The sequence below is a fragment of the Molossus molossus genome, unplaced genomic scaffold (assembly GCF_014108415.1).
Source record: "Molossus molossus isolate mMolMol1 unplaced genomic scaffold, mMolMol1.p scaffold_m16_p_12, whole genome shotgun sequence".
Lineage (NCBI taxonomy): Eukaryota > Metazoa > Chordata > Mammalia > Chiroptera > Molossidae > Molossus > Molossus molossus.
This window is the reverse complement of record NW_023425347.1, coordinates 12834521-12860706: the sequence shown is the minus strand read 5'-3', so window position 1 is coordinate 12860706 and position 26186 is coordinate 12834521. Positions and strand designations below refer to the sequence as shown.

Sequence of the window (26186 nt, the reverse complement as noted above, 5' to 3'; positions counted from 1 at the left end):
CACACGCAATGAAATGGAGGCTGAGAGAAAGGAAGGGAACTCAAGGAGGAGAGTACGAGAGAGTGACAGGCCCTCACATCCCACCACCGGGGCTGTATCCTAAGCTGTTCCGCAGCCAGGTGGTGAGAACTCAGTGGATACACAGGAGGTCCCCCCAGCAGGCACCAGTCACTACATGGCTCCCACCACGTGGACCGACAGGAGGCACTTGTTCTGATTCCAAGTTGAACGAGAGACCACTGGAAGGTTTTCGGTCAGTGGATCGCGATACGTGCATTTCCTGTCATTTCGGCCCCTTAACGGGGCAGACCTCAGAGGAGGCCCAGACGGGCAGGGACTTCCCCCAGAACCCACGCTGGACCCCAAGCCTGTTTAGACTGTGTTGCATGCTACACCCGACCCGTTCTTGGAACCCTTCCACCTCGACGTGTGCGCTCAGACTCATGGCACGCCAGCCCACAGGGGTCAGAGGCTTTCTTTCATCCACACCCAGACGTGTCCTTAGGACACGGTGCCCAGCATCATTCTCACTGTGCGTGCTGGGAGACTGGGGAAGCCCTCGGAGGTGCAAAGGTTTCCCGGGGCACGGAACTGGTCAGAAAAGGGAGGTCTAAACTCTGCCTTCTCCTCCACGCGGGGGACCTGGGACAGTCCCATGGAGCTGTGGGGAGGGCCGCGTTAGGTTAGGTTATCGGGGTACAGGGTTAGAGGTGACATGGGCGAGGAGGAAGAATGCTCGACAGCCCAGCAGGGGCTGTGGGTGGCTCTGATTGGAGGAAGGGGCCCAGGTCACGGAACCTTCAAGGGGTGACCTCACTTCCTCAGTGACAGACCCCCAACGGACATCAGGAGTCTGGTAACCAGGAACCCAAATTCTAGCTCACTGGACTGGAGACAGTCAGGAGAGTAGGATGTCTCTGTGCTGCTTCCCGACTTTGCGAGGCTCCGGGCCGAAGAAAGCCCGGAGCGAGAGACGTTCGGGTTGCTGTGCACTTTGGCGCAAGCGCCACCGCCAACGCCTCTCGCCCTCGGCCACGAGGCACCCTCAGGTAACCCAGGGCAGCCCAGGGCGGGCCCATCCAGGCCAGGCCAGGCCACACCTGGGATCCCACCTGGCCAGCCCCGCCCCCTCGACCCCCTCGTCCTGCGTATGTGTGGGGGCTGGGGCAGGTGTGGGCAAGGGTGGGAGGAGGGGCACTCATCCTGGGCAGGAGCTGGCTGTCAGAGGTTGGAAGCCCGGGGGGTCGGTCACATTCACAGCCCGGGACATGGCTGGCGGGATGGAAAGGGGAGAGCCGGGCAACCGGCTCCTCCACCCCCTGGTTCATCTTCAGCCCTCACGGTGTCCTCTCGTTCCTTCCCTGGCTGGAGGGCTTTGCAGATGCCCCTCTGGGCCCCAACTGGGGAGAATTTGTGGTGGGCTACTTACTCCCCCAGCGGCAACGCCCGGGCAGCCCACTGAGGCCTCCTGGCCCGGGACCGGGCTCTGTGTTTGCAGCGCTCCAAGGAGGACGTCGTAGAGGAGCTGGCTGACGGGTTCACTTACGCCACCCACGGCTACAAGGGGCGAGAGCGCCAGGCCAGATTCGACGTCCAGTGCCGGGCTGAGGTGACAGCTGTCCCGCACGTGGGACCTGAGATGACGGGGGTGGGGCCAGAAGCCAGACTCCAATCTGGGGCCCACTCCCAGAGAAACCTGTACCTCCAGTCCTCCCAACCAGGTTCCTGGGCAGGTGGAAACGGTCTTCTCGTAGTCGTCGGGGTCGTCCACAAAACAAATTCGCGCTCTCTTTACATTTGCCTCCTTTCCATCGGTGAACTACCTGCCCCAGGGATGCTGCGGGGGCACTCAGCTCGACTGTCCTTGCAGACCTTCCCCAAGCCTTACCCATCATCACGCTTGAGAGGGTGGTTGGCACAAAAGCAGAACACAGAGCCTGGGGAGGGATCCAGGTATTGGACACATCACTGGATACATTTCTCTGCAACTAGTCATCTCACAGGGCATGCAAACCACTTGGTAGGCCGGCCAGGGCGGGAGCTGTGTCCTCATTCTTCTCCGTCACATCCCGTACAAGAGGTCGTTGTCCTCAGGGATTCAGCCTTTCCCTGGCGTGGGACCCGGACAGGATGCAGTTCTGCTGCTCGTCCAGCAGGGCTGCCGGGAACATCCTCACTGTGTCCTCAGAGACTGGATCGGTTTGCTAGGTCTGCCGTCACACAGGACCCCAGATTGGGTGGAAGGTTCCCGAGGCCTCCTGGCTCAGGACCCAGCTGTCTTTGCAGAGCTCCCACGAGGACGTGGTCGAGGAGCTGGTCCACGGGCCCCACTACACCATCTGCCGGGTCAGGGTGCAGGTGCACCAGGACAACACCACCGGCCAGAGCCTGTCTGAGGTGAGAGCCGGCCCGGAGGGGTGCGGGGGGTCACCACACCCAGGGCCCCAAGGGGACCAGGGAGGGCCGAGTACCCAGACAAATCCGAGGACACGCCTGGGCTCCTCCACGGTGTTCCCACGAGAGTGTCCACAGTGTCATGCTCAAAGGCATCTGGGCCTCCACTTCTCCCTCCAGCTACACGGCAGGACAGACAGGCACTCCTCACAGAGTTTAGGATATCAGAGAATACAAACATGTTGTTTCACTGCACAGTGGACCCGGAGCACCTTGGCATTCTGCTGTTTTTGTTGCTGCAACTACCTCACCCCGGTATCCTGTGGAGCTGGGAGCTCAACTGTCCTTGCACACCTTCTCCGAGATTTCCACACTCTCACACTTGACTGGGTGGTGTGTACCGAAAACGGGAGGGTGTAGAATGTGGGATACGTGTCCTCCCACACAGCACAGCCAACCACTGTAGGCCGGCCAGGTCAGCAGCGGTGACCGTCCTCATGCCCGTATCATCCCGAGAGAGGACGGACGTAGTTTTCCCCAGCGATTCTGCCTTTCAGTGCTGGTGGAACCCGACGTGATCCAGTTCTGCTGCTAGTTCAGCAGGGCTGCCGAAAACATCCTCGTCGTGTCCCAACACACGGTCCCAGTTTGCCAGGGCTGCCGGCAGACAGGACCACACACCGGGCGAAGGGTTCCTAATGCCTCCGGGCCTGGTGCCGGGCCCCTGTCTCCGTAGAGCTCCGACGAGGACGTCGTCCAAGTGCTGGTCGGTGGGTTCAGCTCCTCGACCTCCCTAGACCAGGGGAAAGGGCATCACGCTACAGACACCAGCCAGTGCCAGACTGAGGTGAGAGCTGACGCCGGGGAAGTCTCCACGCACACGGTCCCCAGGAGTCGTGGCAGTGCTCAGAACCCAGACTCCAATCTGGGGACTCCCCGGGGGCCCTCCGGGGCTTATCCTCGAGTGTCCCACGCACAAAGGAACCTGGACGTCCCCTTCCCGCTCCAGCTCCACGGGAGGGCAGAAAGACACTCCTCACAGACTTGTAGGAACACCAGAGACAAAATACGTTCCACGAGCACATTTGCATTTTCCTGTTCTTGTTGTTTCACCTCCCTGCCCCGGGTGAACCAGTGGAGAGTCAGCTCAACCGTCCGTGCAGACCTCCTCCGATGACAGAGGTCGTCTGCCACGGCGATGCCCCTTTCCGTGCTGTGGGACACTGGCACAAGGCCCATCGGGTGCCCCGTCAGCAGTGCGGCCGGGAACACTTCGGGTGTGTCCCAACGGACTGCGGGAGCCTCCCCGTGCTGCCAGAGCGACGGGCCGCGCTGGTTGGTGGGAACAGCACACATCGACCTCTCACCATTCCAGAGGCCGCGAGTTAGAGAGCACGGTGTCGGCAGGCCTGGTGCCTCCTGCGGGTCTCTCCTGAGCTTCTAGATGGACGTCCTCTCTCTCTGGGTCGCGTGCAGTGCCCTCTGTGCTTCCAGGTGTCCTCCCCTCCTCTTCAAAGGACACTGGTCCTCTTGCGTTAGGGCCCACACCCTGAATTCACGGAACCTTCATTCCCTGCTGAAAGACCACAACTCAAAGACAGGCACATTCGGAAGTTCGGGGGCTTCCGAAGTCACGGGCTTTGGGTGACGCCATTCGGACCACCACGTTCAGGCCATTCCCCGCTGGACACACATGCCCAGCGCTGGTGCAAGGACGTGCACGGGTCAAACTTTGACGGCTGTGGCCACCACATGCCATTCGAAAAGGCTGTAGTGCTGCCCATATGTTTTCTGACAATGGCCGGCAGCCTCGCACCCAGCCTGGCCCGGGGCTTTCTCACTCATTTAAGTTTTGACCCATCCGACGCCAAGCGGTCCGAGGCAATGGCTGCACTCCTCCGTGGGCCACTGCCGCACGGGTACTTTGACTCACCCGGCAGCCTCTCGCCGACCGCGGGGATTGGCTCCTTCCCGCGGCACCTGCTCAGACTCCTCCCGGTGACTGGCTTTCTCCAGTCTGGACGCTTCAGGCACTGGCCCCTTGGTCCAATGTGGGACGTCCATACAGAGGGCCTCGAAACGCCCTTAACCTGAAAAAACAACAAAAAACACAAGGGCAACGTAAGCGTCCGTTTGGAAGTCATGCTTCTCATAGACTTGTGTTCCCTGGACGCTGACGCCCAAATGGAAAGGGATCGGGTTCCCCAGACCCTGTCCATCCATGTCAGCAGCGCACACGTCTCAGGTCACTAAATGGGGATGCCGTGCGGCCCTAGCTGGGGACAGTTCTCAGTTGCACCTGCCTGGCCTTGAGCAGCCGTTTGACATCCCTACCCCTGTGTGTGCTCATCTCTATACTGGGATGTTTCTTGCGGACCCACGGGGATCATGCCCTTCACACAGACGATCGCCACGGGGAGGTGTGTTGCCTGTCCCTCAGCTAAAAACAGAAAAAGCCTAGAAGGTGACAGTGTAGGCACGTCCCCCATCCACCAAACTGAAGCGGTACTTTGGCAACCTGCAAGCTGTGCAGTATGGGCACTCCTGTCCCCTCGCTTACATACGTCCCCGAGGGGCCGGGAGTTCCTGGCTGAGCTCCAGACCTCAATCCTCCTGGGGATCCACGGTGATCCACTGACTGGACCCCTCCTTGTCCCACCCAGCGTGCAGCTGCGTTAACACTTCGCCTGCGTGAGGCCCCCAGGATGCGGGCCCTCCAGGAAGGCACACTGGACAAGGTGGCAGCGTGCATGGGACCAGCTTTCCCTGGTGGAAACATCTGCCGCATCACCACCTCTATACCCATCCACCCGGCCTTCTCCAGAGCCCGACAGTTCCTGGACCAGCTGTTCACAAGGTGAGCACGCGCCCCCTCCTCTGGCAGAGTGGTGGCTCTGCACACTGTTAAATATGTGTCTCGAACATGTCACCCCATCTCCCCGAGCCTCGGTTTGCTCCTCTGAAGTGTGGGGTGGCACCGCATCAACCTCATGATCTTCTTGCAGAGACGACTATGGGAACAAGCCACGGTGGTCGCTCACCTGTGGCCTGGCCCTGCAGAGGGCTACAGAACGTGCTGGGGTTTAGTTATGGCAATGGCAACCGTTTCTCTCTGTGCCCGTCAAGAGTCACGCGCCTCACCCGTCAGTGGCCTGTGGCACTTGAGGGGGGGTTCCCCCCGCCCTCGTTCTTTTAGTTATCATATTACTCTTGGCTGGTGGCATGTCTGACAACACGGCAAACAACCAATCAACGAGTTTGGGAGCCCACTTAGAGCCAGCCGATCCGTGTCCTCGCCGTTGGTGTTGGCAGATCAGGGATCTCTGGGGACAGGAGGGGCCCGAGGCCCACTCAGCTATCGGGGATGGTTGTGGTTGGACTTCTCGTATGGGACGACGTGTACTGTATCGGGCACCTACTCCACGTCGGCACTTCTGGAGACGTTGAGCACAAGGGAGGGCACGAAGCAGATACAATCCCTGGGCCGCGGCTCTACTCGGTGAATCAGACACTCACAGCGGACATCATTCGCAGGTCCCGCCCACCGACCATCAGGTCTGACGCCATCACGGTCTTCTCCACATCTGGGGGCACACCTCCTTACAGTGACCAGGGTGACACACCACAGGACCAAGTAAGAAAGTGAGTGGTCTCTGCGCCCCGATGGAGGGTCTCCAGGGTCTACGGGACGGACGCTGAGGGTGGGGAGGGCCTGGCAGAACCATCTCTTCCACACCTCCTCGTTCCCAAGGGAGGCCTCAGCTCCGGTGGCTTCTATTCCAGGAGGACAGGAGTCCAAGAGGACTGTGGACGGGGGCCCTGGGCTCAGAGTTCTGAAGGGGAGGGTGGGCTGAGGTGTTCCCCAGCGTCCCAAACCCACCGCAGTCCCATCCCGCTCTGCCTGCCCCTCTCCGCAGTCCTCTCTCCTGACAGCCACCACCAGGACAGGCACGGGACAGGACACGTGGTGAGCAGCCTGCTCACAAATCCGTCTCAATCCCCAGTGCAGAGCACCCCCCCCCCCGCCCCCGCCCTGGGTGAATGGAGGGCTGGCCTGGGCAGTGCACAGGACCCTCAGGACAAATGTCAGAGGCAAGAAAAGACTCACACAGACTCCGTGTGAGAGCTCCTAAGTCACCAGGCCTGCTACTCTCAGGACAGCCACACAGGGGCCGGGGTTGGCACAGGGCTGCCCCCGGATGGGCCGGGGCAGGCCCCGAGGTCCGCTCCCAAGCAAGCGTGCCACGGGAGGGCAGCGTGCAGGCAAAGAGCAGGAGTCTGACTCTGCTGCCTCACCGCCTCTCCCCAGGGCCATCGCTTCTACGGCGGGAACCTGGCCGGACCAGGTGCAGGGTTTCGGCCAGGCTTTCCGCTTCCCCTGGTTGCAGCTGAAGCAGGCCTCAGTGCAGGTCCACTTCCCAGCCTCGCACCACGTGGGCCACGCCCACCTTGTCTGGATTGACCTCGAGCTTCCAGAGCCCACAGCAGTCATGCCGGAAGGTCAGGGGACCGAATTCTGGGAAGATGATCTGGGGAGGGGAGGTTCGCGGGCTGGAGTTCCCTTCAGGGTAGGGGCATCTTCCCCACGTTGGAAAGGCACGGGCAAACCGGGCCTAGCTGTGACTCTGTCTCCTTCTCCTGCTCCAGATCCACCTCCAGAGCTCCAGAGCCCTCCAGAGCCACAGGAAGGGCCTGCTCAGAGGCGAGCGCCTGGTCCAGCCAGACGCCCCGGCCTGGCCTGGCGCGGCCTGGCGCACAGCAGCACCTGAAGCCAGTGTGGGAGCGTCTTTCGGACTCTTGATTTCTTTCTGCCTAAAAAGTTCTAATTCGTTACGCTAAGTAAATAGATAAATAATAGGACTAGACCCCAACACTATATTTATAGTAGCAAAACACAGTAGTTTCCATTAAATGAACTCTATGCCATTGAACAAAATACTCTGCAATGAACGGAAATAAAGTTGTTGATTCAAAACGGGTAGAGATTCCCTGCTCCTATACAAATACGTAATATACGTGATATATCTGTGTGTTTATTACGTGTGCCCACTACAAACATGGAAGGTGGCTCAGGACACGCTTTTTCAATCTCTTCGATAAACGGGTTTCAAGTCTTCCTCGTAACTCAACAGATAAAAACGGATGAAACGGAGAAAGAACCTTTGGAGATGCACACACCTATATGTTAACACTTGTGGGCTCCAGCAAGTGGGGCTACAGGTAGTGACCATCTCTCCTCCTTTAGCTTAGTCTATTTTCTGGTGTTTGCACAAGGATCCTATATTAATCATGAGACCGTTTCCAGTCGGAATGTTGATACAGGTTACACTTTAAGAGTCTTTAAAGCTCAATCATCTCACCACTATCAAGACAATCTCTCTGAACTTCCCCAAGCACCAATTTATATCATGAAAACAGTCTCATTAAGAGCGAAAAGAGCCCTGGCCGGTGTGGCTCGGCGGTTAGAGCATCGGCCCGGAGACCACAGAGTCTTGGGTTCGATTCTGGCCAGGGGGGCGGACCTAGGTTTCAGCTCAGTCCCTGGCCCTTGTCGGGGTCGTGCTGCAGGCAACCAATCGACGTGTTTCTCACCCATGGACGTTTCTGTATCCGTAGCTGTATCTCTCTCTCTCCCCCACCCCGCCACCCTATCTGAAGATGAACGGAAAAATATCCTCGGGGGAGGATTTAAAAGAAAAAGCAAAAACAACTTCATGGGCTACATTCTGCTTCCCTGAGTGTTCAGTGTGGGTTTACATCTGCGCAGCAAGAACTGCTAGAAGATCTCGTATTTCAAACCACTGAGGACAGGAAGAGCGGTCCCTTTGCTTGTAGCGGGAATCGTTCACAACAACTCCTCCCCTAAACACTTACTTCATCATTTTCTTCCTCCACCTTCAGCCCAGAGCTGAGCACACTGGTCCAATTCGACCTGAGAACAGGCAATGGTGGCCCCGGGACAGGGTGGTATGGAACAAGGGGAGCATTCCCAGGCCAGGGGAAGGGCCAAGCTCACTGACACCACTGAAACTGAAACAATCTATGAGTAAAATTCAAACCAACATGGCAAAAGTGTATACAAAACGGGGGGAAAAAATCCAAAGACAAACCTAAATCAATCAGGTAGGCAAGTGTTTGAAAGGAAGGCCAGCTGCGGCAGATGCAGTCACATCAGGGGAATCATTAACACCTGTGGCGGAATCACCCAAAGGCAGCCATTCTCCTGGGAACACTGGCACTCTGAGGGGAGACCCATCCCTATCTTCCCATTAATATGGCTTTGAATGCACAACAGGTGGTCTGGAAACCAAGCCAACTCTCTCAGGTATCAAGAAAGAGACATCTTAGAGGTAGAATCTAAGGGAATTTTATATTTTACTTAATTGTAGTGCATGTGAAATTAATTTTTTAAAGTTTTATATGGCCGGTCATGACCCTGTTGGAAGAGGCGTTTAGAACAGAGTAGTCGCGAATAATTTGAAACAGTCATCCCAGCATTTCAGGACACAGTCCCTCCGCAAGCCCACACAGCAGAAATGTACACGACCACCGTATCCACAGGGGACCCTTTCCCAGCTCCCATCCTGACCTTTTCCTGAGCAGACAGCCTCCTTCAGTAGCAGGTGGATACTACACTGTCCCATGTCCCTTGCAGTTGAGACAGTTCTGGCCAAAGGCTCGTGGAAGAGTCTCCTATATGACTCTCAGGACAATATTGTCCTCCCTGAGAAAAAGAATAAGAATGAAGGGAAGATGGTTTTCCTTTCTTTGCTGCTTGACGCTGTTACTACTTTGTTGTTGCTGGAAACCTAATGTGACCATGAGGGAACAGTGAAGAGAACTAGCAGCTGAATTCAATCCTGCATCCACCTCCTTGTGGATTTATTGTTAGACAATCAAATCCCTATTTAAAACAAGTTCAGCACTATTCTGTGGCTTACAATCCTCAGCATCCACACGGAATGAGATCCGTCCAACTCCTGATGGTGGGCCAGGTTGTACCACTTCATGGTACTGCAAGAAATGTGTAAGTGTGGGAGCAGCGAGAAGGACAGAAGAAAGATGGGAGACACTTCGAAAAAGGATCAACAGTCTTTCAACTACATCAGAGGACAATTTGGGACACAAGGCATGACACAGCTCTAAGCTGGGGTGGCAGAGTGTGATGCCAACGAGGGTCTCAAAGTGTGACCCAGGGAATGGGGAATGAAAGAGGGGCAAGACTCAAAAAATAAGCAAAGGTCAGACCCTCGAGGGCCTAGAAGGATATTTTGGACATTTCTAAAGGCCACAGGAAACCGTTGTCAGTTTTAAATAAAAACAAGGTCATACTGACATTTTAAAAAGATCATTCTAGCTGCAGGTAGGGTAGGGAATGGTTCGGTATGGGGCAACACTAGAGGTCGACAACCAGACAGAACACATCCTCTCAAGAGGCCACGATGTCAATGTGGCTCAGCATTCTCAGTGTTCACTGACATGGGGGAAGGAGTGAAATGCAGTCCGAACCTCCCAACAATTCCTGAGCCTGTGCTACGCACAGAGACTTCCTCTTCAGAATACAGTCAGCATATGCCTGAACAAGCCACCACCTGCCAGCACCACACATTCACTCCAGGGTCAATCCTTCATTGACACTGACTTGTTGTCTGTGATTTCCTGAGAAGTCCGCAGGCTTCAAAGAGCCTGCCTCAGGGGCTGACCCCCAAAGGTGAACAGAGAGACCCAGGAAGCCCTCTCTCAGGGAAGAACACGAACACTCAGTGACCTCAGAGAAGCACCCCTCTTTCCAGACCCTCAGTGCTGCAGACAAACCCGGCACATGTGAAACCTGTGTCCCTCTGTCCCCCCCCTTCAATCTCCCCCCACCCACATTACCACACAGAACATCCAGCAGACAGCTCAGGAACATACCTATTCACTGCACAGTACGGACAACTGTAGAACTACTTCCAATTCCCAGCACTTGGTCACCCTGCCAGAGAAAGGGAGGAGGAAGTAAAACAAAACTTATTAATACTTTCTTTTATTTCCTCTCAGCCCCATTCCTAGAGCTGTAAAATTATTAGAAATACTAGTTCACCAACCAGGGTGCAAAGGTAGGCACTGTGCCTATTTTACAGAAACCTAACTCCTGAACCCTAAGCCGTTGTATTACGGTACCCAGCTGTAATTATCACCAGAACTCTCCTCCTTTAATCTGACGCCACCATTCATCCAACTGAAAGATAAACTAAGTTAAGAAATGCTGAGTTTATTGGAACAAAAACTGATTCAATTTGGGCAACATCTAATCTAGCAGATAGAAACAAACTCCAAAGAACAGTACAAAATTAAACACTTTCATAGACTTTATTTCACGGGATGGCAGGATCCACAAGGCTGATTGGTTTAAGATCCCATTTTCAGGAAAGCCAAGACTGTAATTGAGTCTCAATTTGGTGACATTGGGCTTAGCAAAAGTGACTCCATTTTGGACCTGCTGTATATTTAACATCTCCACATCCTCTCAAACAAAAGGCTTGGCTCCCCTACAAAGTACAGTAACATAAGTTGGCCTGCCAATTTGCACTGAATAATCCCTGACCTGCCCCTGGGCCGAGATCAGAAAGGAAGAGCTCAGGGAAAAGAACAGAGCCTAGGTGCACCCGAAGAGCAGAACGCAGAGGTGTCTGGCTTCAGTGCCTTTTCCGAAATGCTTAATACCTAGAAGGCAGGGGACTGACCACAGATACCTTCGCTTTGGTGGCATCACAGGGAACCTGCAGTACATATCCAGCCCACCATCTAAACTCCCCGAGTCAACTGAAGAGGGGAATGTCTGAAGTAACCACAAAATAGCAAATTATATCAGTTTCTGTCCACTTGATGCCAAGGGCTCCATATTTTGCATGAGCCTGCCTCAGAGAATCTGCAGAGAGGGCAAAGGCTCAATTAGGAACATGAGAAGGCGTCTTCATCGGCGACAGGAAAGACTTGTAAATACAAGAATGCTTTCTGAGTGCAATGGACAAGATACAGGCATCACACTGCTCAGGCCTGCCACCTTACCAAAGGAGGGAGATACCTATGAATAGACCAGGGACAGAGCACGTGCCCAGCTGAGGTCAGATAAACCACAAACAGCACAAGAAGGTCAGAGGTCAAACACTCGGGATCTAATGTGGAGCTCAGTTCCTAAGCAACTTCCAGGGAACAATCTCTTGCCAGTCTAAGGCAAAACAGCTAAAAACCAAACCAGCAGCTACCATTGGTTAAGCGTCTTCCAAGATTTATAAATGTTATTGTAAGTCATATTTCACAATACCCCCTTGTGATCTCAAGACCCATTATCCCCACTTTAGAGATGAATTGAACACTCTAAGAAAAACTTAGAACTTAGAAATGAGCAAAAGAGGCTACTACATGTCCATTCATGCTGGAGCCTGTAGGTACCATGTTTTGTTGGTTTTATTTTTATCCTCACCCGAGGACATTTTTCAATTTTTGTTGTTGTTGTTGTTTAGATAGAGTGGGAGGGAGAAAAAGAAAGAGAGAGAAACATCGACATGAAAGGGACACATCGAGTGGCTGCCACCTGCACGACCCAACCAGGGACGGGGACAAACTGCAACCGAGGTACATGCCCTTAGCAGGAACCGAACCCGGGTCTCTCTGGACCACAGGCCAACGCTGTAACCATTGAGCCAAACGGGCTAGGGCTGTAGGTACTATGTTATCCGACCTACAAGGGTGTGTGCCTTTGCCTTTCAGACAGCAGAGGGACCTGGGCCCAGGACCCCTAGGGCGCCAGATTGTCTAAAGAAACGCTGGACCCCAAAATGTCACCACCTCTCCACTCCCTCCTCAAACATACAGAGGAAACTGATTTGTCTCTATTCTAACTGCCCGCTTAACTGCTGACTGGTATGCAGTTGATCAAAGTGTGACTGCTATTAGACCTTCCCTTGGTGGTATGAGCAGTTGGCCACCTTCCCCCACAGCTCAGGAGCCAATGTACTTATTTGCAACGAAGCTGGAAAAGGAAGTCACCCAGGCCTGGAATAGAAGCTGCTGCAAGTCTGCATTTTTAAAAAAAAACCCACCTTTTCTAAAAAAGGCCCCCTTTTCAGGCAAGCCCGCTGTGCCCCCAGCCAGCTCAGAGAAATATCCTTTCCTCTGTGCTGCCGCCTCTGTGCTTGAGCATGAGCTTAATAAAATCTGTCTGGAAATTTCTATGGGGTTCCCTCTAGATTTCTATCTTGGGGAACCCAAGAAGCTCAATGGCAGTAACACCTTGACTAGGCCATTTTACAACACAGTAGAGACAGACTTTAACATGTAGAAATTCGTTAACCATACAAATAATTCTTGTCCAGAGAAATGCAAATTAGTTGGGGTTTGTGAGAGACATTAGATTATTATCCTAGAGACATATCTGTAAATTTTACGACTTCTGACTGTGTACAAACTTATGGTTCTTTGGTATTTCCTCTGAACAGGTTATAACATCTTTTCCCGTTCCCTCTTTGGTATAGGTTTATATATGTATAAGAATCAAGATTTTATATCAGAACATATAAAGCTCTTCAACTAATGAGAAAATAAATACATTGATTTATTAATGCCCAGGTAGACCCAAATGCACCTAAAGAGAGCTCTAGCTACATAGAAATTCAACTGCCCGACACCTCAGTGCAATGCTCGGCCATTCATTCAAGTCACCCAGCAGGCAGGTGGCAATTGATGAACTCAGGTGAGTCAAATAGGCTCCATGTGAAACTCCTCCCTCAGCTTTTGGATGAGCCAGAAATAGAAGGAGCCCCCAGACCCAAAGCTCTTCAACCATGTGATGTGGTCCTGAAATTAGATGACCGGCCCAGGAATTAGTGTCTAAGCCAAAGCCAAAGAGAGGTGGGAAAGGCTGACCACAAGGTGGCTCAACAGTGAAAGGCAGCCAAGCAGGCTTTGCTGGAAGAGTAGGCCCCTTCTAACGGGCAATACTGAACCACGCCATGAGTGCAACGTCAGAACTTCACTCACCTTGTCCAGTGGGGTAACCTTAGAAGTAGTCCTTCTAACCAACGGGAACACTGCCCCACAACTTCAAGCTAAGCCAGTCAGAAACAACCACAACAAAAACCAGACTCCAAAGAGAACACAGGGGACTATGGGCCTTCAGATGAGCAGAGTCATTAATGGATGGATACCCATACTCCCAGAAACAGGCAGATCTGAGTTCAGGGTGGCTACCCAAAAGGATTCGGTTGAGAACTCTCCAAGGTCTTTATCCACCCACACGTGGAGGTGGTTACCACACTGGAACACCAACGGACTAGGGAACTGGACCTGCACCCAGAGATTCAACCCACCAATAATCCCACAACCTCCAGATTTATTTCCACACTTCACACAATTCATTGAACATTTACTAGGAAGGAAGACCCGGCGATACCGACGCTGCATGAAGATAGGGCTAACTACTCTCCAGGAGCTTACCCTTTATGGGTCTGGGAGAGACAAACACAGATGACTAGAACACAAGACACCTGCATAAGGTGCCTAAGAGGTGTAAAGTGATACAAATCAAAGAGAATTCACCCTCCCCTTATGAGGCTAAGGAATAACAGAAAGGAAGTAATGGTCTTTGGAGTAAATCCGAAGGACACACATGACATTAACATGAAGGCAGAGGACAGGAAAGAGCACTCGAGGTCGAGGGTAATGATGTTAAAACACACACTATCTGCCAGTCGTCTCACTTGCCCAATGCTCTGGTACAGGGGCAGAAGGAAGCACACAAGGAAGCGAGATGGTGGAAGTGAGGACAAGAACCATCCTTGGCTGTGATCTTCCCCACCTGGCTCAGCACCTTGCGTACAGTAGATGCTGCACACGTGTCATGTGCAGGTCAGGATGAAGCCCCATGAGGGCCACTGTCCCAGGAGCAGACGAGAGCTTCAGAAGACAATAATGCGCCACTTGGGAGGTGGACTGAGAAGACAAGGTAATGGCAACTGCTATCATCTGGCCCTAGGGAGAGCCTAAACGGGTCAAGCTGGCAAGTTAAAGGGAAGGGTCAGCTCTAAAAACATTCCAAATGTGAAACCAACAGGACTTAGCATATAACATATCCCGATAAGCTTACACAGTGAATAAAGAAAACCAAGTCACAAAGTGGTAGTGGAAAACATGGCCCCAAAATAGCCACAGCAATCTTGAAAACGAAGAACAAAGTTGGAGGGAATCACAATTCTGGATATCAGGTTATACAACAAAGCCATCAAAATCAAAAAGCCTGGCACTGGCATAAAAACAGGCATATAGATCAATGCGACAAACAGAGAACCCAGAAATTGACCCAAAACATTATACTCAATTAATATTTGACACAGGAGACAAGAGCATACAGTGGAGTAAAGACAGTCTAGTCTATATAATAAAAGGTGTTGGGAAAAATTGGACAGGTACATCCAAAAACATGAAACTATACCATCATCTTATGCCATACACAAAAATAAACTCAAAATGGATTAAAGACTTAAATATAACTTGCAAAACCATAAAAATTTTGCAAGAAAACGTAGGCAGCAAAATCTCAGACATCAGACATAGCACAATTTTCACCGATAAAATGCTTAGGGCAGCCCTGACCAGTTTGGCTCAGCAGCTACAACATCGGCCTGTGGACCTCAGAGTCCTGGGTTAGGTTCCTGCTAAGGGCGCGTACCTCGGTTGCAGTTTGTCCCCGGCCTGGGTTGGGTCATGTGGGTGGCAGCTGGTCGATGTCTCTCTCTCACGTGGATGTTTCTCTCTCTCTCTCTCTCTCTTCCTCCCTCTCTCCCAGCCACGCTATCTGAAGATAAATGCAAAAATGTCCTCAGGTGAGGATAAAAAAAAAATTTTTTTTTAATGCCTACGGCAAGGGAAACAAAGGAAAAAATTAATAAATGAGACTACAGCAAACTAAAAAGCTTCTGCATAGTAAAAGAAACCAGTATCAAAATGGAAAGGGAACCCACTGTATTGAGACCATATCTGCTAATGATACATTGGATAAGGGGTAATTTCCAAAATATATAGAGTACTCATACAAAAGAAAGACAAACACCCTAATTAGAAAATGGGTGGAGGACCTGAATAGACACCTCTCCAAACAGGACATACAAATGGCCAGGAGACATATGAAAAACTGCTCAACATCACTAATCATCAGAGAGATGCAAATTAAAATGACTATGAGGTATCACCTCACACCTGCCGGAATGGCCGCCATCAACAAATCATCAAACAACAAGTGCTTGTGAGGATGTGGAAAAAAGGGGACTCTAGTACCCTGCTGGTGGGAATGCAGACTGGTATAAGCAGCTATGGAAAACAATATGGTGTTTCCTCAAAAAATTAAAAATTGAACTGCCATTCAACCCAGTGATCCTACTTCTAGGAATACATCCTAAGAAGCCTGATACATCAATCAAAAAGAATATATGCGCCCCTCTGTTCACAGCATGTGCTATTTACACTAGCTGAGATCTGAAAACAGCTCACGTGTCCATCAGTAGATGAGTGGATGAAAAAGCTGTGCTACATTTACACAATGGAATACTATGCAGCTGTAAGGAAGAAAGATCTCTTACCCTTTGAGATCACACGGAGGGATCTGGAGAGTATTATACTGAGCGAACTAAGTCAATCAGAGAAAGACAAGTACCACATGATCTCACTTACTTATGGAATAAAATGAACAAAATAATCTGATTAACAAGAAAAACCCCAGAGACATGGAAGTTGGGAACAGAATGACAAACCTCAGAGGAAGGGGGATAGGGGCAAGAAGAAATAAACCAAAGAACTTACATGTAAATATGCATAACCAATAGGCACAGACAACAGTGTGGTGAAAGGGGGGGGGGGGGCGGGAGGAGGGTGTCAATGGGTGAAAAGGGAGGGACATCTGTATTAAATAAATAAATAAAATTTTAAAGTAAAAATAAAAACACAAGAAAACATGGCCTCAGATGGAGCAAAGGAGAGGGCAATTAACTACATGACAATTAAACACATGAATATGCTCAATAATGTGTGAATATGAATCAGCTATTCACACTTGCAAAGTATCCAGGACCAGACTCTCCTACTTCCCCTTCCAGCCACATTTCTGGGGACCACACCAACAGTTGGACACTGCTGGACACTAAATAAATACCTGGCAAACAAATGGGATGAATAAATCAATGGTAAAAGAGCAGAAAATACAAAATTCAAGGAGTATGGGCAACTCAGGAAACAATGTTTGTTGGTAGGGAAAGTGGGTGCCACTGAGATTGGGTGAGCTGCCCCCAAATGCCTAAGGGAGGTCTCCCCAGGACCACCTGGTATTATGTAGCTCGAATCCACTGTTCTGGGGATTCAGCCTGAGGTGAGGGGGCCTCAAGATTTTTATTTAAGCAAATACATAATTATAAAACAAAGGTAAGGACATGCGCCACCAAAATTAATGTAAACAGCTTCATAGGAAAACTGAGATTTGGGGCTTTTCTAATAGTATGCATTTCATTTGCCTGTCCATTAGCTATTCACTTTCTCCAGGCATTTTGAAATCTCAGCTTATTGTCCCAATTTTGCAACTGAGGCACTGAATGAACCCTGAAAGCAGAGCCAGCTCACGCCTTTTCCATTGACTGAATTCCCAGATCTCTCTGCAGCCCAGGACGCGTCAGCTTCCATTGGCCCGCAAGCAAACCAGGGGGCGAGTCTCTTCCAGCCCCACGCAACCTCAGACACCACCTGGCTGCACTTGGCAACACCGTTGTCGGGGCGGACGAGGAGTCTGGAGAAGAAGGCTCGCCCCCGACGGATCCCACGCAAAACGGCCTTTAAGGGGCAGGGGAGTGACGCGGGGGAAACGCGCAGCCCGTCCCCCTCACGAAGCCCACGTCCTCAGGAACGAGGGCGCCCTGGCTGAGGGCAACAGGGGCCCATCGCCCCAGCCCGGAGCTGCTCACCCTCACGTGATTCTCCACCGCCGCGTGGCTGCCACCCTCTCGGGCTGCTCGGCCTCGGACATCGTGGAGGGGCCGGGAAGACGCGGTTGGCTCCCGCCGCTGGTCCTTGTTCGGCGCGCGCCGCGGGTCCCGGACTGCGCGCACCCAGAGGCTGCAGGGGGCGGCCCCAGTCGCCAAAGCTGTTCCCGCCTCAGGCGGAGGCCGCGCCCAGATCGCCGGGGCAGTGGTTCCAGGACCCGCCCGCACAGGGTGCTCAGGGCAGCGGGAGGCGCATCCTGATCCCTGGATCTGGCGTCCGCCAACGGTCGCCCGGGGTTCTTCGGGAGGTCTGGTCCGCCCGCCGAGGGCTCACGCCGACGCGGGTCGTCCTGGGAAATGTAGTTCTCTGGATTCCGTAGCCTGACGCCAGCGCCCAGCGTGGACTACCAGCCCCACAATGCTCAGCGACGGGCGCGGAGATCGCCGGCGACCGGCTTTGGCGACTTGGCTGGTTGTGCAGTTGGGGCAATCTTGCGGGTTCTTCTGTCCTCCCGTGCTTCGGAGGAGGGCGTGTTAGACTTGAGCCGGTGGCTTTTCCCAGCAGTACGAATGTGGCAGCGGACGAGACCTCAGGGCAGGGCAGTCGCTGTTCTGGAGACGTCGTTGGGGCGTGACTTCTCTAGACTCAGCCCAAGAGAAAGGCACCTGGGACCTCCGACCTAGATCTCGGAAGGCCCAGGACTGCGTGTTTAGAACCCCTGCCCTGGACGTTGTCCTGACCCATCACCAAGGCCTGAAGCCACAACAGCGACCCTCCTGCTCTGCAGGCCGCAGACGTGCCCCCTGCGCGGCACTTCTCAGCGGAGCTCTGCGGGGTCCCGACAGCACCGGCCCCGTGGCCGATCCTCTGGTCACCACACTCAGAGCTCTCTGAGGAGGGCAGGGACAGAAGACATGACACTTTTTGTTTTGGAGTTTTTCTTTGTTTTTTTTGTGTGTGGGTTTTTTTGTTTTTGTTTGTTTGTTTAGGGAGAACTGCCCTTTTCTAGGGTTGGCCATCGCAGCCAGCTCGCGGTGGAGGGGGAAGCTGGAGGAAGTAGTTCCGAGGACTCAGAGGGTGGCATCAGGAAGTTGAGGAAAGAGAAGGCAGGCAAAGCAAGTGCAGAGCTGCATAGCAGGAGAAGGGAGTCTGGAGCAAAGGGAGGTCTGAGAGAGCTTCCTGGACTGCAGTTGCTGAAGGACTTTTAAAAGAGTGTCCTCAATCAAGAAAACATGGGGCTGTCTGCTATTTTACCTTCAGCTCTGTATCCCGAACTTTCTCGAGGACTTCTGGACATAAATGCCCTACGTGAGACGAGCTAGGGACATCAGGGAAAGGAGCTGTGTGCCAAGGCAGGTCCTGCCCTGGGAGGGGAGGAAGGAGAGGCTGCCCCTGCAGGTGAGGCTGAAGGAGGGGTCTCAACAGAGCAGACACCTGGGGCAGCAGGGCTCCTGCACACACACCCTCCAGAGACTCAGGGCAGAAATAATCTGATTTTCCCTTTGCAGGGCTTGAGCCACATTTTATTTACATGTCAAAGGACAGTGTGACTCTAATTTGATACTTGAATACATTTTCAGGTGTATTCAGAGTAAGAGGAGTTTCGATTCAGTAGAAATTATAGAACTTCCCTTTTACATTTAAATAATATTCCTCTACTCCACATCCTACAATCCTTACAAGAAGCCAGTCAATGTGAGCGCTTTAGTCTTCATTCTGAGCTTCAGGTCCCTACTGGGGTTTATAAGTGTTTACTACACGTTTACATTGTGCTTATACTTACAAGAAAATAAATATCACTGTTCACAGTGATCTAACATAATTAAGGATAAGGGATAAAACAGGCAAGATTTGGTGACAACTATTTAGGTGTCAAGTGCTAATTTGTGGGGTGGGGGATGCTAAGCAGGACATGATTTTAAGAAACTCTAGTAAGGTCACCCTCTTACTAAAGGGGGCATTGGGAAGTTCAGTGAGGAAGTGGGACCTGGGAAAGAAGTTCGGGATCAAGTGTGAGTGGAGAGGCCCTGCAGCCAGGGCTTCTCAACCTCAGACCTTTGGGGCCAGAAAATTCTTTGATATGAGGGTTGTCCTGTCATTCACTGGGTGTGAAGCAGCACCCTGGCCTCCCCCACTAGATGACAACCAAAAACCTTTGTGATATTTCTACACACCCCTCGAAGGCACAGTTGTTCCCAGATGAGAACCTTGTGCCAAGTTTAGGGAACAGCATGCGTATTGAAGGGAGGAAGAAAGTTGACCACAGAGGTGAATCCGTGTGCAGCCCTCCCCACAGGCCGCTGGCTTACCAATGCACAATGTGCCCGCAGCATGATTTATTGTTTGCTGTTGATGAAAATCTAACTGATTTTCCCTGTGGCGTTGAATCCACAGTACCCATGTTTGTACGTTTTTGCAAGGTCCTGTGAGTACATCCATATAACAAATTCCCTAAAGCGGATAGCTGAGTAAAACTATATACATATTCTGCGCTTTGATAAAATATTCCTAATTTCACTCCAGAGTGTGGTACAAATTTTCACTCATAAATAGCTATGAGAACCACTGATTCTTAGAACTTAGTGTTCATGAGATTCACTGGGGGCTTGTTATAAAGGCCACTGGCTTGGCTCCTCTTGCCCAGAGATTTTTATTATTAGGTCTGAGGTGGGGTCTGTATACGTTTTTTGTTTTTCAATTTTCACCCAGTAACTTGACTTCGAAGAGGGAGAGGGTACAGTTCAGTGAATTTTACTACATAGGTAGTGGGTTTGCGTAACCACCACCATCAGTACACAGAAGAGTTTCATATCTGAGTAAGTTCCCTCTTGCCGTCGAGTTATACTCCCACCCTACTCACACCTCAAATCTCTGTGCACACCAGCCTCTTTGTCCCTCTCAACTTTTCCTATGAGTTTGGATTATACAGCAGGTGATGTTCTGAGAATGGCTTCCTTCATTTAGATTAATACCACTGAGTCATCCAGTTGTTTCCTGTGTCAGTAGTTCATTCCTTTTCACTGCTGAGACATGCCAGTTTGTCAGTTCAACCACTGAAGGACATGTAGGTTGTTTGCAAGTTCTGGTGATCGCCTTTTAAATAAACCCACCAAAACATTCTGATGCAAATGATCCTCAGATCATGCTTAGAGAAACAATGCCCTACATGCCCCATAAAAGTGTGCATTAGGATTGTTTTTGCACTGAGTTTGTCCTGGTTTACTAGCCTGTCTCACTTACTCCGTGGCTCTGGAGATCATCCAGGACACCTCTTCCTGGTGGCTTGGACCCTACCGCCAGGGAGGGTGGGAGCTGAGTGGTACAGACCAAGCCACCAATGGCAGGGCTGCACTCTCTGGCTCCTTGGACTTCCAGAGGCTTCCTGCCTTTGGGAGCAGGGTCTTTGTATTTGCTCAGTGACCATGCAGTCAGAGCCTTGTTGCAAGAAGGGTCCTGGGCTTAGAATAAGCTGAAGAAACAATCTTCAGTACCTGTGGGTCAGTAGGTCACCCTCTCCTGTACTGGAAAGAGCAACAACTTTGGAACATATCATGTGACCTGTTACCAAGAGATTTTTAATGGTGCCCGCCAAACTATGATCATTAGAAGTTCTCACCCTTCAGGGATCTCAGGTTGGTTCTCTGACTCCAAGTCCAGAAAAATGGCCTATCTGAACACTGCAGGCCTTTGCCTGGAGGATGAGGCTGACTACTACTGTTCCGATGGAGACGAATCCTTAACGCTAAGTGTCTCAGACATGTGGAGAACTGACACAAAATCCTGCCCGTTCCCTGGGATAACCTCCATAACTGCCTGTGATGACCAGCAATGGAAGAGATGACTGGGAAACCATTAGAGTGTCAGTGTCTGACTTGTTAAGTACAGACATAATTTACAGGGTGAGTGGCAGTCACTGCCCCTCACCTTGTCTCTATACTAGTACAGTCACTGCCCCTCACCTTGTCTCTATACTAGATTTATAGACATATAATTCTCATTCTTTAGAGTTCATCCACACAAGTGGTATAATACTATTATATTTACTATTTACAGAGTAATGCATTTATCACCAAACTAATTTTAGAACATTCCAGTTTCTCCACAAAGAAAATCCACCTATTTGTGATCATTCTTCATCAGATTTCTACTTAATCTTAAATAATTGCTGACCACTTTCTGTCTTTGTGAATTTGCCTAGTCTCGACATTTAATATAGATAAAAACAAGAAAATAGTTAACAATGAAAACATTCCTGTTAATTTTGCTGATCTGATAAGTGGAAATACTGTCCTGTTATTAGATTTGCATACTCTTGACCCTCAGGGAGTTGAGAATCTTTTAAAGTTTTCATTAGCCATTTATAGCTCTTCTGTGAATTGCTTACTCAGATTCTTTGTCATTTTTAAAAATTGAGTTGCTTTTGTTTTTCACATAGACTTTATGAGCTTTTTATGTTGAAATTTTTTTTTTTAAAACTTGTTTTTATTGCCTGACCAGTGTGGCTTCCTGGTTGAGCACGGTTCGATACCCATGCACCAAGAGGTCGCCAGTTCTGTTCCCGGTCAGGGCATGTGCCCAGGTTGAGGCCCGATCCCCAGTGGGGGTGTGCAGGAGGCCACCAGTGTTACTGTTTCTCCCTCTCCCTTGCTCTTTCTAAAAATTAATAAAGGAAATACATTTTTCAAAAAAATTTGTATTTATTGAATTTATTGGGGTACGTTTCAAGTGTACAGCTCAATAAAACATCATCTCAGACTACATTGTGCCCTCATTACCCCAAGTTTTCCATCTGTATTTCCTTCTCACCTTTGCCCACCTCCACCTAGCCCCATCCCCCTGCCCCTTTCCTCTGGTTGTCAGCACACTTTTCTGTGTGTGTGTGTGTGTGTGTGTGTGTGTGTGTGTGTATTCTTTTTGCTTAATCCCTTTACTGCCTCCATCCACTCCCCCAACCCAGCCTTCCCCTGTGACAGCTATCAATCTGTTCTCTGTATCTCTGAGTTCATTTCTGTTTTCTTCATCAACTTATTTTGTTTATTGGATTTCACATAAAAGTGAGATCATATGGTTTTTGTCTTTCTCTCACTCTTATTTCACTTAGCATAATGTTCTTCAGGTCCATCCATGCTGTCACAAAAGTTGGGATTTCCTTCTTTTTTTACGTATAAGTAGTATTCCATTGTGTAAATATATCACTTTTTTTATGCGGTCACCTAGTGATGGCACTTGGGCTGTTTCCAGGGCTTAGCCATTGTAAAGAACACTGCGATGAACATACGGGTGCATATGTTCTTTCAGATTAGTGTTTTGCGTTTCTTTGGATAAATTCCCAGAAGTGGGATCAAAATTCTCAGAAGTGGGGTCAAAAGGCAGTTCCATTTTTAATTTTTGAGGAAACTTCATACTGTTGACAAAGTGGCTGCACCAGTCTGCATTTCTACCAACAGCGTACCAGGGTCCTCTTATCTCCACATCCTCACCAGCACTGTTGTTTGTTGACTTACTGATGGTAGCCATTTTGACAGGTGTGAGGTGGAATCTCATTGTGGTTCTAATTTGCATCTCTCTAATGATGAATTTTAACCTTTTATTGTATTTTCTTTTCTGTAGGCAGCTATTATCTACTGTTTTTGATCTCTAGAGGAATAAATAGAGTGGCTCACACTGACAAAAATTCCTTACTTTCTAGAACAATGACCCTCAGTTGGGATTCCAGCAAAGGAATAGCATGACTATATGAATGACCAAATGGACTGTTATGAAACACCACTCCATTCTTCATTGCTGTGGATTAATCTACTTTTTCCTGCTTGTCCAAGCTAGTCAATGATAAAATAAACCTCAAAAGGACAACCTACTTTCAGCTGTATTGGTTTTGGTTCTATGTGTTGCAGTGACTTTTGGTTAGTATAGCTGTTTATTTGTGCTGGGTATAACTGAAGATCGTTTCATTGTTTATGAACCTGAAAATTAAGAGACGTTTAAAAATCCTGCACAGATATATTCTAGCATTAGACTGGACTGGGTGGCTTATCCTAATGCTGAGTGTCACTTTTTATAATTCTAATCAGCTATTAAAATAACCTTTCACCTGGAAGAAATGATAATGCCCCATTTATATAGCACATTCCTGCATTTTCCAAATAACAAAACCTTGCCTTGAGAAATAATGTATTTTTTTATGTTATTTTAACTCATCTTGGCTGCATTCTTTCTAAAGTACACTGAGTACTTTTTTGTCTCACAGAGGAAACTAAACACAGTTTAATCTTATGTTTTTTTCCTATGGCTTGAGAGTTTTTTCCTGCAGGAACTTTAGTTTCAACAGGTCCCTGTTAAATAAGTTCACCTCTGTCTGCTAGTTCACCTCCACTGTCTCCTGTCACCACCAGCTGACTCCGAGCATCCTGGATACTTCTCATGGGAACAAGTCTCATCTTCCCGTTCTTCTCCTTTCCCTCTCTTACCAGCTACTGTTGCCTCCCTACACATCCCTGCTTCTCTGTGCATAGCTCTCTGTCTTCTAGACTCATAGCATGGACATCCTGGGGGCAGTCAATGGGAACTAAATCCCCATCCCTAGGCCAGGGTGGTCATCCCTCTCAGTGGCTGCCCTTCTTTAGGAAAGTATATCATCCATTCATTGTTTCCTTTGCTCAAAATGCATTTACTGTCTGTAGTGTCCCAGTCTATAGGTACTGGGGAAACAGTGAGTCTTACACTGCCCCTGGTGGCCTAGTAAAGAGGAGACACTCTTTGACTGGATGCATGAAGTTCATGAGAATGCCCTTAACCCTGCCCTAGTGGCAAATCAGATTATCTTCTGGCCTAGCTCAGGCAAGCGCTAGCCCTCCCTCTATCCTTACACATAAAGCATTCCCAACCCGTATTTCTTCGTTTCAGATGCCAGTGGTCTGTGTGGGAAATCAGGCAAAGCCACTGACCCTCAGGGAGATTCAGTCTCCACGGAGTGGGCCTGGGCTCCGGACTAGACAAACAGTTTGGAAGCATCGCAAGATATGTGGACCTATTTTATTAGTATTACCATATGGCTTTCATATGTTTAAAAAACAATGGCTCCTGAATTGTTTTCTGTAAAGTAACTGCAGTTTTATAAATACTGCAGTAGTATCATGGAGGTCATTGACTCTTAGGGGCTGTTCTAAAAACAAAACCATTATTTGTACCACTACATCCAAGAGAAATGTCTGAGGACTCCAAACATCTAGCTGACTGTTGCACATAGGATTCCACATGAGGAACTCAGTGTTTGAAGTCTACTATACTTTGAGGAGCCATGAGGGGTATGGTTGCTTGAACAGCAAATTGTCTCAGACTCGTCTGCCTTTTGAGTTCTTGTGCCAATGTTTTACAATCGTTTTACATAGATCTTCCCTTTCAGCTGAATATTTTCCACCCTAAATTCAGTTTTCATTTCTAGCAGCATTCTTTCTCTATTAAGTATGTTCTGTTAACTAGTTTTTGATTAGTAAACAGGAGTATCACACTTGTTAGGACTGGACACATAGAGTAAACGGATCTTGGCTCACTCGTTGACAGGGTCCAGACTGTTGCATCTGTTTTTCTGCTTAGAGGTCTCTTGTTTATGCCTAAATTTGCAATAGAATTTCAGATAATTGAACCTGGAACCGAAAGCCTTGGATTTCTTTGTTAGGTAGTTCCAGTAATTTTTAAAAACAATTTTTGATGCATATTTGTCATGATTCTGTGTGATATTACATTTAAAAAAATTGATTGATTTGAGAGAGACGGAGAGAAGAAGGGAGGGAAGGAGTTAGAGAGAGACATACACTGATTTGTTGTTTCACTGATTTATGCATTCATTGGTTCATTCTTTTTGTTTTTAATTCACGTTTATTTTTTTATAAAGAGAGGAATGAAGAGAGAGAGACAGAAACATAGATGTGATTGGTTACCTCCTGCAGGCCCACTACTGGGGATGGTGCCCCGGAACCCAGGCATGTGCCCTGACCAGGAATCCAACGGGGACCTCTCAGACCATAGGACCAGGCTCAATCCACTGATCCACACTGGCTGGGTCACTGGTTGATTCTTATATGTGCCCTGAATGGGGATCCAACCAGCAATCTTGGTATATCGAGATGACACTCTAACCAACTGAGCTACCTGGCCAGTGCCTACATTTTACATTTTTGAAACTACCCTTTTATAAGGAGATTTACTTTGGGAGTTGTGGATAAGTCTTTGCCTGAAAGCAGAGAAAGACACTCCTTCCCTCTGGGACCAGGGGAGCATGGGGATTGATCTCCTGAGTCTACCTTGCTGTGTGTTCATTCTTTTATGAACACATCATCTTTTCTCTTCAAATTGCAAATTCCATTTAAGCAGAAATTCATGCTACCTGGCACATTTAGTCCTCCATAAAGTTTTATGGAACTAAAGGCAGATGCCACCTGATATGGACTGATAATGCCTGATAACTTCGGCCTTCAGTGGTGGAAACCTGGTCAGGCTCCTAAGAAATATGTCAGGCTGGTCATTGGATCCTACATGGCTTTCAACGTGTTAAAAATGTTGAGACTTACCTCATGTTACTATGCCTGTAATAAAAGGACCTCAAAGCTCAGTGTCTTTGCTTTTGGCCAGGACACTCTCCATAAACATCTGTCTCAGGAAGGAAGCAAACTGGCAGCTACAGAGGGGCACAGGCCCACTGACTGTAAGGATGAAGACTGCCCGCCTAGGCACCGAGGGGGAGTGGGTGCTGGTGGCCCCACAGTTGGGCTGGAATCACATTACTTCAGGGC

The 26186-nt window shown here is 49.8% G+C and overlaps 1 protein-coding gene and 1 long non-coding RNA gene across 3 annotated transcripts; one reads left to right on the top strand and one right to left on the bottom strand.

Annotated features, from left to right (window-relative positions):
- Window positions 1-911: 911 nt before the first annotated feature.
- LOC118626208 (ral guanine nucleotide dissociation stimulator-like) lies at window positions 912-7309 on the top strand. The gene is made up of 8 exons (XM_036255597.1): window positions 912-1049; window positions 1499-1609; window positions 2287-2397; window positions 3131-3241; window positions 5058-5251; window positions 5929-6036; window positions 6704-6894; window positions 7042-7309. Exons 1-8 carry the CDS (start codon window positions 912-914, stop codon window positions 7161-7163), a joined length of 1086 nt encoding a protein of 361 aa, XP_036111490.1. The 3' UTR covers window positions 7164-7309.
- A 1035-nt stretch (window positions 7310-8344) lies between these two features.
- On the bottom strand, window positions 8345-17603 carry LOC118626662. Of its 2 annotated transcripts, none has more exons than XR_004958929.1 (4): window positions 17379-17603; window positions 10309-10369; window positions 8984-9118; window positions 8345-8424 (listed from the first exon to the last, which is right to left on the bottom strand). It is a non-coding gene; the product is annotated as an uncharacterized LOC118626662 (long non-coding RNA). The 2 variants fall into 2 exon arrangements; XR_004958930.1 differs by having other exon boundaries at window positions 8356-8434.
- Window positions 17604-26186: the final 8583 nt, after the last annotated feature.